The sequence below is a fragment of the Vulpes vulpes genome, chromosome 8, assembly GCF_048418805.1.
Source record: "Vulpes vulpes isolate BD-2025 chromosome 8, VulVul3, whole genome shotgun sequence".
NCBI lineage: Eukaryota > Metazoa > Chordata > Mammalia > Carnivora > Canidae > Vulpes > Vulpes vulpes.
Genome location: NC_132787.1, coordinates 3614155 through 3632847, shown reverse-complemented (window position 1 = coordinate 3632847; position 18693 = coordinate 3614155). Strand labels below are relative to the sequence as shown.

Here is an 18693-nt window from a genome sequence, read left to right as displayed (position 1 = left end):
CTTCTCTCTCTCTGCCCCTCCTCTCCTCACTCATGCTTTCTCTTGTCTGCTCTCTCTCAAGTAAATAAATAAAATTCTGAAGAAAAAAAAAAGGTCTGGGAAATTCTAGTCCTTGCCAGGGTGGAAGGTAACCATTTCATCTCCCAGGGTATGTTTCTGATGAGACTCCCCTGGGACAAGTTTCTCACGATCGTCTTGTTTCAAACTCCTGAGATTGTTCTGGGAACTTCTGAAACTTCTCTGGGTTTTTTTGTTTGTTTGTTTGGGAGAGAACGTATGCCAAGCAGTTAAATAAGCAAAAGAAAATGTCCAAAAAGTTTAAGCACGGATACGTCAAAATATAAAGGTAGTTACTTTTTGCACATGAGAATCGGAGAACATTTTTAATTGTGATAAAAATAGCATCAGTATAGGGTAAGGAAGGGCTCAGATGAGGAGATACAGCACATTCATCAGGGGGTGGGGTCTTTAGTCTCCTGCCCCCCCCCCCCCCCCCCCACTTGGCCTTTTACCATGGTATCCAGCACCTGGGAAGAACTTCTCCACACACTATTTCTGCTCAGGCTGTCACTAGTTGACCAGGCAGGGGACAGAGAAGCAGCCAGTGGGCCTAACTCTCCTTCCCTTTGACCTTGAAAACTGAAGATGACCGGGCACATAACTCATGGTGGCCTGGTGTCGCTCCACCTCGTTGGGCAGCCGCAGAAACCAGCTATACTACAAAGGCCTGGTTAGAGACCCCATAAATAGCTTTCCCTGGGTCCCTGGCATCAGTCATGTTGGCATTTGGGCCTGTGTCCTAGAAGGAGCTCAGGTTTGCTTGTATCAGTCGATGCTTCTCACTGGCTTCAGATAAAACTTTCACCTAATAAATAGTGTGTTAGCACTGGAGCCTGAATGAGCCCCTCAGGGCCCGGGAATCATCAGATGAAATACTCCTCCTTGTCCCTGCCCTTGGCTGAGTCACTCTCCATTTGGAGGATGGCGCTGGGCTCGCCTTCTGCAGGTTCGTAGGTGACGTAGCTGCCTTTGTTCTTGTACAGGTAAAAGAAGATCAAGATCACGACTGAGAGCAGGGTGAGGAAGACCACGGTGATAACCACTTGGAAAGGAGAGGGAAAATGCAGAGATGTTTCAGGATTGAGGAGGTCTCAGTAATTCATGGGGCCCCCTGAATTCAACGATCCCCTCACTTTTTATAAGCATCCTCCTGTTCTGGTTAAGCAGCATCCACTTCCAAATCCACATTCCCCCACGTGTCCAACTTCCATGGTGCATGATTATCTGGAGTATCCTGGTGCTTAAGCTAAGGACACACGGCTTTTGATTTCTAACAGGACAATTCCCTCTCAACCAGTTCATGAGGATTCTGATAGAAACAGGAAGGGGGGCGGGGAGGAAATAGCTTGTTCCAACAGGAAGGCATTTTAAAATCCACAGCCTCCTGTAGGGATTTCTCTGATCCCTCCCCTCCTCGTCCTCCCCCACTTGACAAACCACACATATCCTCATCCCTACCCACATACTGGAGTGTAGTGCCTGTACACACTTACATCTATTTGTGGCCACTTCCCACGTTTACTGGCAGTGTCTCTGGCGTGAAGCCTCTAAGAATCTTTTATAGCTGTGTCTGTGTGTGTGTGTAAGATAACCTACATGCCAAAACGAGCCTATTAATGGATTTGGTCTCCAATTTGCGGTGCTTTCCTGCACAGGGAAAGTCCTCAATCACCACACCGGGTTCCCAGTCAACGGAGCGAGATGGCCCTTGAATTCACTCAAAAAGTCTCTTGGATTTGGCTCTGGGCCTTTGTTACCTGCAATGAGGGCTGTGCTGGCCTCGGCTTCTGGGGACAAGGCTTCAGTGGCCTGCAGAATTGGGGTAGTCATCGGGTCCTCTGGAAAATTTAAAAAAGTGAAACAAGGAAATGGGGTGAATTCCTTTGTTCTAAAACATACACTTGTCCTTCAAACTTCACCACCCTACCACTTTCCTAATAAAAAAATTCATCGTTCAACTCCTATAGTAAATCCATACAGAAAAACCTGGAGAACAGAAGAGAAAATAAACTACCATCCCAAGACATTGAGCATTTTGGTGGGGTTTCTCTCTGCCTGATACAGAAGTTAAGAGGATGGGCTCTGGAGCCTAGCTGCTGAGGTTCGAATCTGAGCTCTGTCCTTTACTGGCTGTGTTACCTTCAGAAAACTATCCTAACCCCTCTGTGCGTTGGCTTCTTCATCTGCAAAATAGAGATAACAGTATCTACTCTATAGGGTAGTTGTACAGGTACTCAATAAGAGTAAACTATTATTACAAATGCATACTTTTACATAGATTAGATCAAATAACGAGGGATCCCTGGGTGGCTCAGCAGTTTAGGTTTAGCGTCTGCCTTCGGCCCAGGACGTGATCCTGGAGTCTCAGCATCAAGTCCCACATCAGGCTCCCTGCATGGAGCCTGCTTCTCCCTCTGCCTGTGTCTCTGCCTCTCATGAATAAATAAAATTTTAAAAAAAGATCAAATAATGAGTACATATATATTATATATACACATATACATACTTACAATATATGGGCACATGCATTTCTTTAATGTTCTTACAAAACTCTTTGTAAACATTATTTTTACTTAGTTTTTTTTAAATTGTAGTTATAAAAATAGGCTCCATGCCCAACATGAGTCTCAAACTCAGGACCTTGAGATCGAGTCACGTATTCTGCTGACTGAGCCGGCCAGATGCCCCAACATTATTATTTTTAAAGATTTTATTTACTTATTCATGTGAAGCAGAGAGAGAGAGAGAGAGAAGCAGAGACACAGCCAGAGGGAGAAGCAGGCTCCATGCAGGAGCCCAATGTGGGACTCGATCCCGGACCCCGGGATCACGCCCTGAGCCAAAGGCCCCAAAATTATTTTTAAGTAATGAAATAATGTTTCTCCCTTATTAACACCCTTTCCTACACTACTTCAGAGTAGGCCCTGTATTTGAAAGGTTCTGAGACAAGGCTTCTCCTACTCTAAAATACTTTTTTTTTTTTTTTTTTTTTATGATAGTCACACAGAGAGAGAGAGAGGCAGAGACACAGGCAGAGGGAGAAGCAGGCTCCATGCACCGGGAGCCCGATGTGGGATTCGATCCCAGGTCTCCAGGATCGCGCCCTGGGCCAAAGACAGGCGCTAAACCGCTGCGCCACCCAGGGATCCCTCCTACTCTAAAATATATCTCATACCTTCTTCTGCTATTGGTCTATCCATCCTTTACAGCCTGAAAGTCCCACCCCTGAAGTCACTACCCAGGGTCGGAACACTCAGAACTACTGGTCTCCAGAAGTCCCTTTTAAAAGAATTTACGTGGGCGTCCAGAGAGTCCTTTAGTTGTGTTCCTAGTTAGCATCGTAGTGTAGGGATTTGAAAAGGCACCGGGTTAAGGCTACTGCGGGACAAGGTATCCTGGGGAAACCGGGCTGGCCGAGCGCAATCGCCCACAGGAGGCCTTATTCAATATTCGCTCATTAATAATAACAGCAGCACTGACAGGCACTGGGCCAGGCGCGCTGGGGAGATGATGGTCAGCGCAAGGCCCGCCTTCGGGGAGCGGACCCTCCACCACGCCCCGGTTCACAGTTAACGACAGTGACACGGGGGACCGAGGCGATATGAGGCCTGCGGGAGGGCATGGGACAGAGGGCCCTGATCGAGGCTCCCGGGGGTGGGACTGCAGCTGGGAGCTGAAGCAGGGCTAGGAGTCGACAGGGTAGAAGGGACAAGGGGCAGGGCACACTCTAGGCCGAGCGCAGAGCCTGGGTCCACGCCCCGGGACAAGAGTCGCGCGGCCGGAGCTCAGGGCCCGAGCAGGACTCCTGTCTAATGCCTGACGCCGGCAGGCTCCCGCCGGGGCAGGGGACACGAAGTCGGCAGCGGTACCCCGGGAGCGCAGAAGGGGCCACTGGTATGGGGCGTGTCTTTACACAGGCCCAGAGGGGCCTGGTGAACCCCGGCCCGCAACAGGGGAGGCGCCGGCCGCCTAGGGCACCCCCTCCGCGGTCCTCCCAGGCCAAGCCTGAACCCCAGCAGGAAGCAACCGCCAGGGACGCTGTCGAAGCTGCTGGGGTGGAAGGTCGCCCAGGAAGCGCCTAGGCCCTTAAGGAAATTACCAAACCTCTCCGAGCTTCAGTTTCTTGGGCGGCAGGCAGCTTGGGAGGTGGTTCTGGATGGTTCCTGCGGCTGCTGTTTACACCGGGGAGTCCCCCTCCCCCCCTGTGGGGCCTGGACCCAGGCACTTGCTTCTAAGGAACAGAGCAGAGCAGAAGTGACGGGCTGTCACTTCGAGGTCACGCTGTATCCCAGGGGCCTGCACTCCCTCTTGCCACCATCGCTCTAGATTCTGTGCAGATGCTCTTCGTTTTGTCTTAAACATTAGAGAACTTAAGATATGCGAAGCGCTGAGAAAAATCGTTTAAGTGCAGAAGCCTAAGTGTGAGGATTAAGGAGATTAAGTTCAATCAATCAACAGCAATTTCCTTTGCTCCTACCGCGTGTCTGCCGGAGGCACGGTCCGAGATGCTGAGAGAGTGGCAGCGATGAGGCCCACGAGGGACCGAGGGACCGGACCATGGAGCTCAAGCTCAGTGAGGGTCCAGAGGACAGATACATGCGACTCCCAGAGGTGGGAGGTGATTGCTAGTTGGGAAATTCTGCAAATGATCCCAATTATTATTATTCTTTTTTAAAGATTTTATTTATTTATTCATGAGAGACGCACAGAGAGAGGCAGAGACACAGGCAGAGGGAGAAGCAGGCTCCCTGCGGGGACTCCGATGTGGGACTCGATCCCAGGACCCCGGGATCACGACCTGAGCTGAAGGCCTGAGCCACCCAGGCGCCCCAGATGATCCTAATTATAACAGCTGCCATTTACCAAGTCCTTGCTTGGCACTGGGTGCTTTATATACATACTCATTAACCCTTACAGCGTCAATCACTTCAAAGTGGATGTTTTTATTTGCTAATGTGGACCGCCAGGCCCTGGGAGAGTTAGGTGACATGGCTCATATCACACATGAAGGAACAGTGCATGGAGCCAAGATCTGAATCCATGGCTACCGGCTCCAAAGCCCAAGCAAGGTATTTTATACTAACCCTTCCGATTATGGTCCTTTTATTTTTTTTTCCAGTAGGGAACAAGGATCATTAAATATGACCATGGGGCAGCACCACAAACTTTCCAGAAAGTTCGAGGGTTTAAAAAATAGGGGTAAAGGTGGAAGAAACACCAGCCAACCACAATCAACTACACACTGTTGCGCCACAAAAAGTGCGTCCTTAATGCGAACTGGCTCAAGGGTCCCTGGTAGGTGGGGAGCGATGCCAGCGTAATGCGGAAGCCGTGATGCTTCACAGACCACCTTGCTACAACTAGATACAGAAACACAGAAAGACCTTCAGAGACATACAATTCAAGGCACCTGGTGGCTCAGTCGGTTAAGCGTCTGCCTTTGGCTCAGGTCATGATCCTGGGGTCCTGGGATGGAGGCCCACATTGGGTTCCCTGCTCAGCGGGGAGCCTGCTTCTCCCTCTCCCTCTGCCCCATACCCTCACCTCCTCCATCCCCCCAATTCACCCACTCCCAGCCCCATTCCTGCTCCCACTCATGCTTTTTCTATCTCATTCTCTCTCTCAAATAAATACATAGAATATTTTTAAAAAGATCTAAAAAGGGCAGCCCGGGTGGCTCAACAGTTTAGCACCGCCTTTAGTCCAGGGCCTGATCCTGGAGACCTGGGATCGAGGCCCAGGTCGGGCTCCCTGCATGGAACTTGCTTCTCCCTCTGCCTCTGCCTCAGTCTCTCTCTCATTCTCTCTCTCTGTGCTCATGAATAAATAAATAAAATCTTAAAAAAAAAATCTTAAAAAAAAAAAAAAGAAAGAAACATACAAGTCAATAGAAGTGCCTTCCTTGGATACAGTTATTGGCTGGTTTCTGCTTACATTAAGCCATCTGGTGAAGCAGTTAAGTACAAATGAAGGAGGTACAAATAAATTTACCTCTATATGAAACCAACGGATTAATGAAGAATAAATAAATAAAATCACACATCAGATTTTTACTTCTGATGAAAACGGTCTCTGTTGGAAGCAAAGGCTCTCTGGAATCTACTTCTAAAAAGAGGAAGCACACACCTCAGGAATAAAGGCTCATCCATTTTGTAGCATGTGTCAGAATTTCCTTTGTTTTTAAGGCTGAATAATATAACAAAGGAAGTTCTGACATATGCTACAAAGTGGATTCCACTTACATGAGGTTCCTAGAATAGTCAGAGCACAGGGGCAGGAAGCAGAATGGAAATGGGCACAGAAGGGATGGGCAGTTACTACTTTTTTTTTTTTTTTTTAAGGTTTTATTTTTAAGTAATCTCTCCACCCAACGCGGGGCTTGAAATTACAACCCCAAGATCAAGAGTTGCATGCTCTACTGACTGGGCCAGCCAGAGGCCCTGGGACGGGAGCTGTTGTTTAATGGGTAGAGAGTGCAGTTTGGGAAGATGAAAAAGTGCTGGAGATGGATGGTGGTGATGGCTGCACAACAGTGTGAATAGACTTCATGCCACAGGACTGTATACTTCAATACTGTCAATTTTATGTTACGTATGAATTTACTATATACCTTTTTCTTCATACAGTTTACATTCTGGGAAGGTAAGATGGACAATAAATAAAATAAGTACGTAAAAGATACATAGATTATTATTTTTTTAATATTCATTTATTTATTTATGATAGAGAGAGAGAGGCAGAGACACAGGAGGAGGGAGAAGCAGACTCCATGCCAGGAGCCCGACATGGGACTCGATCCTGGGACTCCAGGATCGTGCCCTGGGCCAAAGGCAGGTGCCAAACCGCCGAGCCACCCAGGGGTCCCCCAAGATACATATATTAGATGTGGATTTGTGCTATGCAGAAAAAAAGAGCAGGAAGGGGTAGGGGGTGGGGGTAGGGGGTGGCACGTGGACAGGGGTGGTCAGGAAGTCTTCCTGATAAGGTGACCCGAGTAAAGACCTATAGAAGGTGAGAAAGGCGGCCAGGCAGAGATCTAGGCAGAGGGAAGAGCAAGTGAAAGACAGTGGTAGCCACAATACTGAAAGGCACTGGGGCTGTTGCACGCTTGGCATGCTTAAGGCACAGCACAGAGGTCACTGAACAGAGCAAGGGAACAAGAGGAGATGAAATGGAGGTTGGGTGTTGTAAGCCATGGAAGGGCTTCGGCTCTTTTGGTGACTGAAATGGGGTTTTGGGGCAGAGACTGGATTTTTATTTTATTTATTTAAGATTTTATTTATTTATTCATAAGAGACATAGAGATAGAGAGGCAGACACAGGCAGAGGGAGAAGCAGGCTCCGTGCAGGGAGCCCGACGTGGGACTCGATCCGGGGACTCCAGGATCGCGAGCTGAGCCAAAGGCAGACGCTCAACCGCTGAGCCGCCCAGGCGTCCCATGGATTTTTATTTATTTTATTTTATTTTATTATTTTATTTTATTTTTTATTTTTGGATTTTTATTTTAAAGTACTGCTTCTTGGGGTACCTGGGTGGCTCAGGGCATGACCCAGGGATCCTGGGATCGAGTCCTGCATCAGGTTCCCTGCAGGGAGTCTGCTTCTCCCTCCACCTGTGTCTCTGCCTCTCTCTGTGCCTCTCATGAATAAATAAATAAAATCTTAAAAAAAAAAAAAAAAAAAGCAGTGCTTCTCAACCTCTGTTGTGCATAAGAATCCTCTAGGGATCTTGTTAAAATGACTTAGGGGGTGTAAGTTAGGGCCTGAAATTCCAAAGACCACACCTTTGAAACACTGAGACCACCATGTTGTGAGGAAGCCCAGTGTTGCCCACTGGAGGACAAGAGGCCCCACCGAGGAAAACAGAGGCACCTGAGGCTCAGCTGACAGCCAATACCAGTTGTGAGACATGGGAGGGAGCCTGTCTCGGATCTTCCAGCCCCATGGACCTTCCAGAGAATTGCAGCTGCATGAGCGGGCACAGGGGAAACCAGCCAAATCACAGAACTGTAAGAATAATAAGTTGCTATTGTTATAAGCCACCGGTTGTTGAGGTGGTTTATTAAGGTAACTGAAACAGAAGCTGATTTTAAAGGGTCTCTTTTTAAGAACATTTTTTTAATTTACTTGAGGGAGACAGAGAGAGCAAGAGGGGAATTGGGGGCAGAGACAGAAGGAGAGGGAGAAGCAGGCTCCCTGATGCGCAGGGAACCCGATGTGGGGCTCAATCCCAGGACCCTGAGCTGAAGTCAGACGCTTAGGCCACTGTGGCACCCAGGTGCCCCTTAAAGGATCCCTTTGACTGCAGTGTGGACAACTGGTGGGCTGTGGGAATGTGGAGACAGGAGCAGAAGCAGGTTGTATCCCACATAAGGGCAAACCTTTTCCTCCTGGCTTAAAAGCATTGACTGAGGGCAGCAGCAGCCCAGAGAGAAAGTGGGAGGATTCTGGATACATTCTGACACTAAGACTGACAGGATACAGGGTGGAGTCAAGGATGACACCAAGGTTTTGGGCTGGAGGGAAGGCATGGTGTCACCGAGATGGGAAGCCTGCAGCAGGCACAGATGTGGAAGGGCAGATCCGGGTTCCATCTGGCACATGACTGCTTATCAGACACCCAAGAGCAGGTGTTAAGACCGGAATTTCGGGAAGAGGCCTGGACTGGGGATTTAAAAAGTCAGCATACTGGGCAGCCCGGGGGGCTCAGCAGTTTAGTGCCACCTTCAGCCCAGGGATCGAGTCCCGCGTCGGGCTCCCTGCACGGAGCCTGCTTCTCCCTCTGCCTGTGTCTCTGCCTCTCTTGCTCTGTGTGTCTCATGAATAAATAAAATCTTAAAAAAAAAAAAAAAGTCAGCATATTGGAGCCCACGAGAATGGGCGAGATCACCAAGGGAGTAAGTTCAGTAGAGGCCCAAGGGCGGAGCAAAGGAGACCAAGTAGTAGCAGCGGAACAGATCAAGTATGAGGACTGTGGGGCTTTGCCACGCAGGACTCCTGTGCGACCCGGCGACAGAAGCTCTGGTGACGTGCTGCGCAGAAGACCCTGGTTGACAGTGGATTCAAGAGAAAAATAAAGGGGGGGAAGTAGAGGAACTGGAGGTAGAATGTAGATAAACTCCTTTTTTCCCTGTAACTGTGAGCAGAGAAATGGGGCTGAGTTGGAGGGGGAAGGGAGCTCAAGTTTTTTGTTTGTTTTTTCAAGGATGGGAGAAATGACAGCATGTTTATGTACAGATAGGAATAACTCGGATGAGAGGGAACAGCTGGTGACACATGAGCGAGGGGACGGCCGCGACCGCGTCCTTGAAGGGACGGGATCCCGCGCACGAGCGAGGGGCTGGCTGCAGGCGGAGGGCCCGGGCACGGGCGGGCGGCGGGAGCCTTCGGCGGTTCCTTCCCGGAACTTTAACTCGCTCAAGGAAACAGAAGCAAGGTCGTCAGTGGGCAGTGAGGATGGGAGCCGGGGTTTAAGGGGAGCCGAAGGTGCTGTAGGGGCAAAGAGCGTCATATCACAGAACACGGATGAGACTGTTTATAAAGGGGCGCCCGGTGGCTCGGTCGCTCAAGCAACACATTCTTGGTTTCAGGGCACGATCCCAGGGTCCTGGGATGGAGCCCCTGGGGTGGGTGCCCTGCTCGGCGGGGAATCTGCTTCTCTTCCTTTCCCTTTGCCCCTTCCCCAGCTTGTTCGTTCTCTCTCTCTCGCTCGCTCCAAAATCAATCCGTAATTTTTTAAAAAAAAAGACTGTTTATAATATCCTATGGAGTAATACAGCCTGGCTGTAAGGACTCGGGGAGCAGTAACCGACCATCAGGGGAAGAAGTGCTGCGAGTCTAACCACTGGTTCTTCCTCTGGGATCTGACCTTAGTTCTTTTTGAATTGATACTATTAAGTCAAAGCTAGCCAGGGCCAAATTTAAGGTCTTTCTGTAACTCAAAATAAAAATATTATATCATAAGACAGGTACAAGAAAGTTCAGTATCGGGGATCCCTGGGTGGCTCAGCTCTTTAGGGCCTGCCTTTGGCCTGGGGCGTGATCCTGGAGACCCGGGATCAAGTCCCACATCAGGCTCCCTGCATGGAGCCTGCTTCTTCCTCTGCCTTTCTCTCTCTCTCTCTCCGTGTCTCTCATGAATAACTAAATAAAAATATTTTAGAAAATAAATGGCTTCTCTTTAAAAAAAAAAAACAAAAAAAAACAACTATGCTTTAAAAAAAAAAAAAAAAGAAAAGGACACCTGGGTGGCTCAGTGGTTAAGCATCTGCCTTCAGCTCAGGGCATGATCCTGGAGTCCCAGGATCAAGTCCCATGTCAGGTTCTCTGCGTGGAGCCTGCTTCTCCCTCTGCCTATGTCTCTGCCTCTCCATCTCTCTGTCTCTCATGAATAAATAAAATCTTAAAAAAAAAAAGAAACTTCAGTATCATTTTTCCCTTATGGTAGTAATTCTGGCTTTTTTGCTAGACTTTTCTGATATATTTCATATTAAGTTCTTGGCAAGGTCTTTGTTTGGGTGATCCACTTTATGGGCGCCTTCCACTGGAGCTCTGTGTAGAAGTGCTTTAGTGCCCTTTGGGTAAACACAGACTCCTGCGGGCCCAGGAAAGGCTTGATAATTTGTGCAAGTCTCCAAACGAGGGGCAACTAACAAACAGATATACAGATTTCAAACGACCGGGGAAATGGGCCAAACTGAACAAGATGAGAATTTGACAGAGTCTTCCGTCTTGTTCAACTGCTGACAAAGAAAAGAATGGGGGATGCCGCGGCTTGGCAGCAGCAGATATAAAACACAGTGAGATCGCCAGAAAGCAACGGATCCTGGAAGGATATACCCTCAAATGGCAACAAGAGAGCTAGGTTGTAGAATTTTCATGGCTTTTTTTCCCTTCTATATGCTTTCCTTTATCTTCCCAATCTCTTACGATGATGAATACAGTTGACCCTTGAACAACATGGGTTTGAACCACATGGGTCCACTTAAAATGTGGATGCCCCCCCATCAATACAGTACAGTATTGTAAATGCATGTTCACTTATGATTTTTTTCCCTTCCTTCCTTCCTTCTTTCTTTCTTTGAGAGAGAGGGACCGCCTGGGTGGCTCAGTGGTTGAGTGTCTGCCTTTGGCTCAGGTCCTGATCCCAGGGTCCTGGGATCGAGGCCCCGCATCAGGCATCCTGTGTGGAGCCTGCCTCTCCCTCTGCCTCTCTGTCTCTCATGAATAAATAAAATCTTTAAAAAAGAGAGAGAGAGAGAGAGAGAGATCATGAGCAGAGGGGAGGGGAGAGGGAGCAGCAGACTCCCTGCTGAGCAGGAGCCCATCAAGGGGCTCAATCCCGGGACCTTTGGGATCATGACTTGAGCAAGGCAGATGTTTAACGGACTGAGCCACCCAGACAGCCCCTCTTATGATTTTCTTAACAACATTTTCTTTTCTCCAGCTTCCTTTATTCCAAGAATACGGTATATAATACATACACCCATGCAAAATACGTGTTAATCAACTATTTGTTATTGGTAAGGCTTTTAGTAGACTATTAGTAGTTAAGTTCTGGGGGAGTCAAGAGTTATACATGATTTTTGTCTGTGTGGGGGCATCAGTGCCCCTATAAGTCTCCATGTTGTTCAAGAGTCAACTCTTCTTTTATAATCTTTTTTTCCTTAAAGATTTTATTTATTTGAGAGAAAGAGCAAGCATGAGGGGGCAGAGGGAGAAGCAGACTCCCCACTGAGCAGGGAGCCTGATGTGGGGCTCGATCCCAGGACCCTGAGATCATGACCTGAGCCAAAGGCAGACGCTTAACTGACTGAGCCACCCAGGCATCCCTGTTCTTTTATAGTCTTAAAAAATTTAAAACTTGCTGTTACTTTAGGCCCCATTAATATAAATATGGTCTCTAATAACGGAGGCAATAGTGCGGCCCTACTTTGTGCCACTCTTAGACCGCTGAGCCATGTCTGGGAGTGACAATTCTGTAGTGAACAGCCAGTGTAGTGAATGGCTTGGAAATTGTATCAGATAAGGAAAGCTGGCAAGAGAAAGCCCAGAAAGAAAACTTAGGGAGAGACTAGAACTTGAATGCTATCTTCAAATATGCCGATGGACGGCCTGTGCAAGAGGACCACTGGTGGAAACTAATGGGAGAGAGAGGTCTCTCCCAGAGAAGAGCAAAACTGGTTAAATGCTTCCTGGCATACTGGAGAGAGAATTTTAGCACAGAATGGGTGGTTGACCAGCTGACCCTCAGGATCTTTCTCAGCCTTAGATTTGCAGTTTTTTATAAATTGAAAGTGTTCTAGCAACATTCTCTTCCAAATAAAATTTGTGAACAGGTGAAATCTCAGTGAAGGCTGTAGTTTAGCTACCAGCATTATACCAAGGTTAATTTCTTGGTTTCCACAATAGGCCATGGTCATGTAAGACACTGACATTAGGGAAAACTGCCTGAAGGGTATATGGGAACTCTCTGTACTATTTTTGTCACTTTTCTATAAATCTAAAATTATTCCAAAATAAAATGTTTACTTTAAAAAAAATCAGGGACGCCTGGGTGGCTCAGCAGTTGAGCATCTGCCTTTGGCTCAGGGCATGATCCCAGGGTCCTGGGATCGAGTCCCGCATCGGGCTCCCCGCATGGAGCCTGCTTCTCCCTCTGCCTGTCTCTCTGCCTCTGTGTGTCTCTCATGAATAAATAAAGCTAAATAAATAAATAAATAAATAAATAAACAAATTTTTAAAAATCAAATTTTTGAACTCCACAAAAAGCTGTTTCAGACTAAAGGACACTGGGTATCCTAGGTGCTAGTGACCTAGGATCTTGAGGCTTCAAGTGTCAGAACTGTAATCTGTGGGGGCACCTGGCTGGCTCAGTCAATAGAGCAGGTGACTCTTAATCTAAGGATTGTGGGTTGAACCCTCATGTTGGGTGTGGAGCCTACTTAAAAGAAAAAAAAAACTGTAATCTATATTTGTTATTTACAGTTCACAAAACATACATTATTTTATCTCCACTCCACAGTGGTGATGTAAGCAGGGCTGATGTTATCACGGACAAGCTCAGTAAACTGCATCAACCAGCCCAGGGTCACTCAGCTGTTGGCTGAGCTGGGCTTGGAATCCATCTCCTCGTTCCAGGGTTCTTACCGGACACACTAGCAACTCTCCAGGTTCGGGAAGTATCTCTGCTCTGCCTCCGCTAACCATTTTGTTTACATGTCCACTGGGTTTGGTTCCCTGAGTTTTACTGCAGAATGAAGAGGGTGTTCACCACAGTGCTGTTTGCAAGAGTGACACATATCTGAATGTCTATCAGCAGAGGAATGATTAAATAAATTACAGGCCATTCATTCCGGAAACACTATACAGTTGTTAAAAGGAATGTGGTAGGATCTGCAGTTACTGGCACAGGATATACGGTTAGATGAAAAAAGCAAATTGCTAGGGCAGTAATGTGTAATATGATTACATGTTTAAAAAAAGTAAATTAAAATGAAACTATAAACACACACAGACACACATATATATAACTGCATATACATAGAAAAGGTCCAAAAGGCTTTTCTTTAGGGGGCATGTAATAGCCTTTTGATGACAAAATAAACAACAATAAAGTAAATTTAAGTTTGGGAAGCCTAGTGTAAAAAGAGGGTGAATGGCTTATATTTCTCTAAGCTCCTGCTTACAGCTGTTACCTCTTTTAAGATTTTATTTATTAAAAAATATATTTTATTTATTTACTCATGAGAGATACAGAGAGAGGCAGAGACACAGGCAGAGGGAGAAGCAGGCTCCATGCAGGGAGCCTGATGTGGGACTCAATTCCGAGATCACACCCTGAGCCGAAGGCCGACGCTTAACCACTGAGCCACGCAGGTGCCCCAGCTCTGCTACCTCTTGTTCCTACACCACTTCTCTCCTGTCTCCCTCTCCAAACAGTAACAAATGTTACTCTCTTCCTTCCCTCTCCTCAGGCTTGGAAGGACTGTGACCCTCCTCTCTCAGGTGGGGGGGCTTGGCGTGGAGCACCACAACAAGACTTGAGGTTCCACTCAGATCGTAACCAATGAAAGCAAATGAACTTCAAGATCTATTTTGCCTACTTACCCTTTTTTGAGTTGTTGTTAACCCAGTTACCCGTTGGTTTCTTTGTGGCCCTTGTTTCCAGGCTAAATCTCTTATCACTGAGGCATCAGATCCTTTGCCACCTGAGTCTGCCAACCTACTTATTTACTGTAGACCTGCCCAACAAAGGACGACTCCCCCAATTCTCCTTTCCATGGGAACCTGCCCTAGAATTCTGCTTCCTTTCTCCTTCCTTCCCTTTCATGTGCCTGGGCCAGTGGGGTGCAGTGAGACTCTGAGAGCGGTATACCATGACAGAAAGAACACAGGCGTTGGAGTAAATCACACTTGGCACAAAATCCTGTCTTGGCCCTTATTAACCACGTGACCTTGGGAGAATTGAACCTCTAAAAATTTCTTAATTGCCCTGAACTTCAGTTATTCCTTCTGTAAAATGAGAATAAAACCCGTTCGTGAGGGAGGGGTTTTATGGGTTGTGGTAAGGAATAAGCAAGATGAAAAACAAGAAGCCAATTAAAAAACGGGCAAGGACTTGAAGAGATGTCTCTAAAGCAGATATGTAAGAAGAAGAGCAGATGACACATAAAAGATGCTCAGTATCACTAATCATTAGGGAAATGTAAATCAAAACCCTAAGTGATGGCACTTCACACGCATTACGATGGCTACTATCAAAAAAAAAAAAAAAAAGGAAAGGAAAGGGTAAGTGTTGGTGAGGATGTGGAGAAATCAGAACCCTTGTGCACTGCTGGTGGGAATGTAATATGGTGCAGCCGCTGCATAAAACAGTGTAGCGGTTCCTCAAAAAATTAAACAGATCACCACATGACCCAGCAATTCCACTTCTGGGTATCTACCCCAAAGCAGGTACTCAAGAAGAGATCTGTATACCCGTGTTCCCAGCAGCCTTATTCACAAGAGCCAAAGGGCGGAAGCAATCTGCCCCTGCATAAATGGACAAAATGACATAAGACATGTATAGGTGATGATGTGTGTTGGATATTATCCAGCCTTAAGGAGGAAAGGACGTTCTGACAGATGCTACAACACGGATGAACTCTGGAGATGTTCAGCGAAAAAAGCCAGACGCAAAATGATAAATACTGTATGATTCCACTTATATGAGGCACCGAGTCAAATGTACACAGAGAGTCAAATGTTGGTTATCAGGAGCTGGAGGGAGGGGGAAGGGGGAGCTACTGCTTAATCGATACAGAGTTTCAGTTTGGGAAGATGACACAGTTCTGCAGAGGGACGGCAAGGATGATCGCACAGGAATGTGAATATTAATCAATACTTAACGCCACCGAACTACCAACACTTGGGTTAAAGTGATAACATGTATATTATATATATTTTACCACAAATTTAAAAACAGAAAAAAAAAGAATTGGCCCAAGTCCTAACTTCTCGGCTGCCAAAGTGTCACCTCTTTTCCCCATGGGTGGGTTTATTCTAGGGATCCCCTGCCTTCTCTTCCAGAACACCCTCCAGGACAAACTCAGTCTCTGTGGTTTCACACATGGCACTGATTTGATCTCGATCGCCCACCACACCCTTCTCGACCAGGGCTACTCTTCAAGACTAAGGGCTAAGGGCTCCGTCCCATGTCACCCCCTCCCCCTTCACGAAGCCTTTGCTGACCAGTCTGGACTTCTACCCGCTTCTCCCTCTTCTGGTCTCTCAATGGACAACGGACGTTCTGAATCGTGTGCATCACGGTCACAGAGGACAGCGTCTTTCGCTTCCCTGGGGTTGCCACTCACCTGTTTCCACATCAGCACAGTGGATGAGGCTGTCCTGGTGAACGCCAGGTGAGGTGGTGTACGTGAGAACAAAGGTGCAGAGACCAAGCAAGGCTCGGTTCCTCCCTCACCCTCCACGAAACCACAATGAAAACCATCAGTGACCACCTGATGCTTTATCTGGCTCAGCTGGGTCACTAGGCTAAAGGCAGGAATTCAGTGGGGTGAGAGGTGGATCCCTGCCCGAGCACAGCTGCGGGAAACAGTGGGTTTTGAGGCTGGAGCGTATCATCAGGGGAGTGGAATTAAAAAGCAGGCACAAAAAAATAAAAAATAAAAAAATAAAAAAATAAAAAGCAGGCACAGTTCCTTCCCGGACAGGCACCTGTTAATCATACTGACCAAGGATGCGACTGCTTCCTCCTAGGGGAGCCTGGGCTGGGTGTTTTAAACGGGGCGTCTCATCTCATTTCATCTTCACGAATAACCTCATAAGACAGGAACCATCTCCCCCATTTTACAAATGAGAAAACTGGAGCCTGGAAGGCAGATCAGCGACTCCGGGCCACAAGCGTGGAGGGGTAGTATGAGGAACCGGCCCAGTCCATGGGGATGGGGCGCGCCCTCTGGTTGCCCTCCGCGGCCGCCAGGGCACAGGGAGGAGGGGAGGTCGCCCCATCTGGGCGGAGGCCCCAAGGCCCTGCAGGCCGGCGCGGGCGGGCTCACAGGTCTCCACCACTCGCCCGGGGAAGGGCCGTCACCTACCTCCTGGAGGCGCGGTGCTCTGCAGGCTGGTCATTGCGGCGAACCGACGGGCACCTCCGCGGAGGGGCGGGCCTGCGGGAGGAGGAAAGGGCCGGCATGAGGGGCCCTCCCGGCGCCGGCGACCCTGGGGCCCCGGGGGGCCTCTGGGGCCGGGGCTTCCCGATCCCCACGCCCCCCCCCCCGGGGGGCTCGTCCTAAGCGCTTCTCCGCGTCTCTCGCCCGGGTGCGGCGCCACGTGCAGACGGGAGCTCCGGTGCCTCTGAACCAGCTGCCCCGGCCCGTCGCGCGGCCCCACCTTCCCCCCCAAGGGACGCCTCGGGGCCCGGGCGAGGTCGGCCACCGCCCGCCACTAGGGGGCAGCGGCGGCCGGGAGGGCACCGCGTGGGGGCAGGGCCGCGGCCCGGGGCGTGCAGGTGGGGGCTCGGCGCCCCGCAGCCCGGCCCCGGCCGCCGAGCATCCCCCCGGGCCGCCCCGGCCGCCGAGCCCCCCTGCCCCCGGGCCGGCGCGGACGTCGGGGCTGGCGCGGCGGGGGCTCCGGGTGTCGGTGTCGGCCCCGGCCCCGGCCCCGCTCCCCGCTCCCCCGGCCGCGCACTCGGTTCCCGGCCCCCGGCCCCCCGCTCCCCGGCCCCCCGGCCTCCCGCTCCCCGCTCCCCCGGCCGCGCACTCGGTTCCCGGGCAGCCCCGGCGCCGCCGTCGGGACGGGAGGCTCGGCCGCTGTGCGCTCGCGGGCCCGGGCTGCGCGCTCACCGTGGGTGCTCGGCGGCCGCGGAAGGGCCGGGCCGCTCCTCTCCGCGCGTCCTCCGAGCCCGGCGGGCGGGCGGGCGGGGGCCGCGGGGCGCCGGGGCCGGGCAGGGGCAGCCGCGCACGGACGCGCCGCCCGGCTGCGGAGGCGGAGGCGGAGGGGGCGGCGGGCGGCGGGCGGCGGGCTGGGTGGGACAGGAAGACGCGGAGCAGCCGCCCTCTGCAGGTCCCGGGCCGCCGGCCCCTCCGCTGCCCTCGCCGCTCGGCTGCCTCCGTCCGCCCGGCCTCGGCTCCTCCTCCCGCGCCCCGAGGGGCCGCCGGCCGGGGTCGCTGGGATGCGGGCCCGGAGCCGTCCGCTCGCCCCCGTCGACGTAATTTGAATTTCCTGCACGTGGGGAAAGTGACACTCACGGGCGTTTGCACAGTATTTACGTAAATAGGTCGGAGTGAGGCGCCGGAGCCCAAGCCAGCTGGGCGGGGCATGGGGGGAGGGCACGGGGGAGGGGGAGGGCGTGGGGGGCAGGGGAGGGCATGGGGGAGGGAGGGGGCATAGGGGCAGGGGGAGGGCACGGGGGAGGGGGAGGGCACGGGGGAGGGGGAGGGCATGGGGGCAGGGGAGGGCACGGGGGAGGGGGAGGGTATGGGGAAGGGAGGGGGCATGGGGGAGGGGGAGGGCATGGGGAAGGGGGAGGGCACGGGGGAGGGGGAGGGCTTGGGGGGCAGGGGAGGGCACGGGGAGGGTACCGGGCATGGGGGAAGGGGAGGGCATGGGGGGAGGACATGGGGGCGAGGGGGAGGGCAGGGGTGGAGGGCAGAGGGCAGGGGGGTTGAGGGCACCGGAAAGAGGGCAGGGGATCCCTCCGATCAGATGATCCGAGTCCAGTCCGAGGCTCCTGAGGCTGGGCCGTGTGCATGTGCAGGTCGAGAGCCTCACAGCCTTTGGAGACAACCCCCCCCTTGGTCAGCCGTGCACTTGGGGCGAGCTCCCTGACATGCTCCCAAGCCTCCCCTCCTCCCTGGAATGAAGGCTTGTCCTAGCCACAGCTCGGGCACCCCGTGGGCACCTCGCGCCAGCGGGCCATCGGGCCATCATGCCGCAGCCATCCTGACTTGCTTCTCGGGGGCAGGAATGTTCCCAGATTGATGAGCCTGTGACTAAGGATGTAAGGCTAAAGCCACGGGCCCTGGAATCCTCGCTGCTGTGTGATCTCGGACAAGTGACTTCGGTTTCATTTCTCTTTGGAGGGCGATACCTGCCTCATGAAGTTCCTGGGGTGGGGGGGGCGGCGTTACT

The 18693-nt window shown here is 50.8% G+C and overlaps 1 protein-coding gene across 1 annotated transcript; it reads right to left on the bottom strand.

Annotated features, from left to right (window-relative positions):
• Positions 1–341: 341 nt before the first annotated feature.
• On the bottom strand, positions 342–18481 carry SMAGP (small cell adhesion glycoprotein). Its single transcript, XM_072767882.1, has 5 exons — positions 18453–18481; positions 17406–17869; positions 16659–16730; positions 1818–1898; positions 342–1102 (listed from the first exon to the last, which is right to left on the bottom strand). The coding sequence occupies exons 1-5, from the start codon at positions 18479–18481 to the stop codon at positions 924–926; spliced, it is 825 nt and encodes a 274-aa protein (XP_072623983.1). The 3' UTR covers positions 342–923.
• Positions 18482–18693: the final 212 nt, after the last annotated feature.

What these genes read in the sequence shown, in the direction of transcription:
- SMAGP (XM_072767882.1), bottom strand. Translation starts at nt 18,481, where the DNA reads ATGGCCCGCTGGCGCGAGGTGCCCACGGG. An exon ending in TGGCGCGAGGTGCCCACGGG is followed by an intron (nt 17,870 to 18,452) that starts GTGCCCGAGCTG and finishes TGCCCCGCCCAG; the next exon opens with CTGGCTTGGGCTCCGGCGCC. An exon ending in GAGCACCGCGCCTCCAGGAG is followed by an intron (nt 1,899 to 16,658) that starts GTAGGTGACGGC and finishes TAAATTTTCCAG; the next exon opens with AGGACCCGATGACTACCCCA.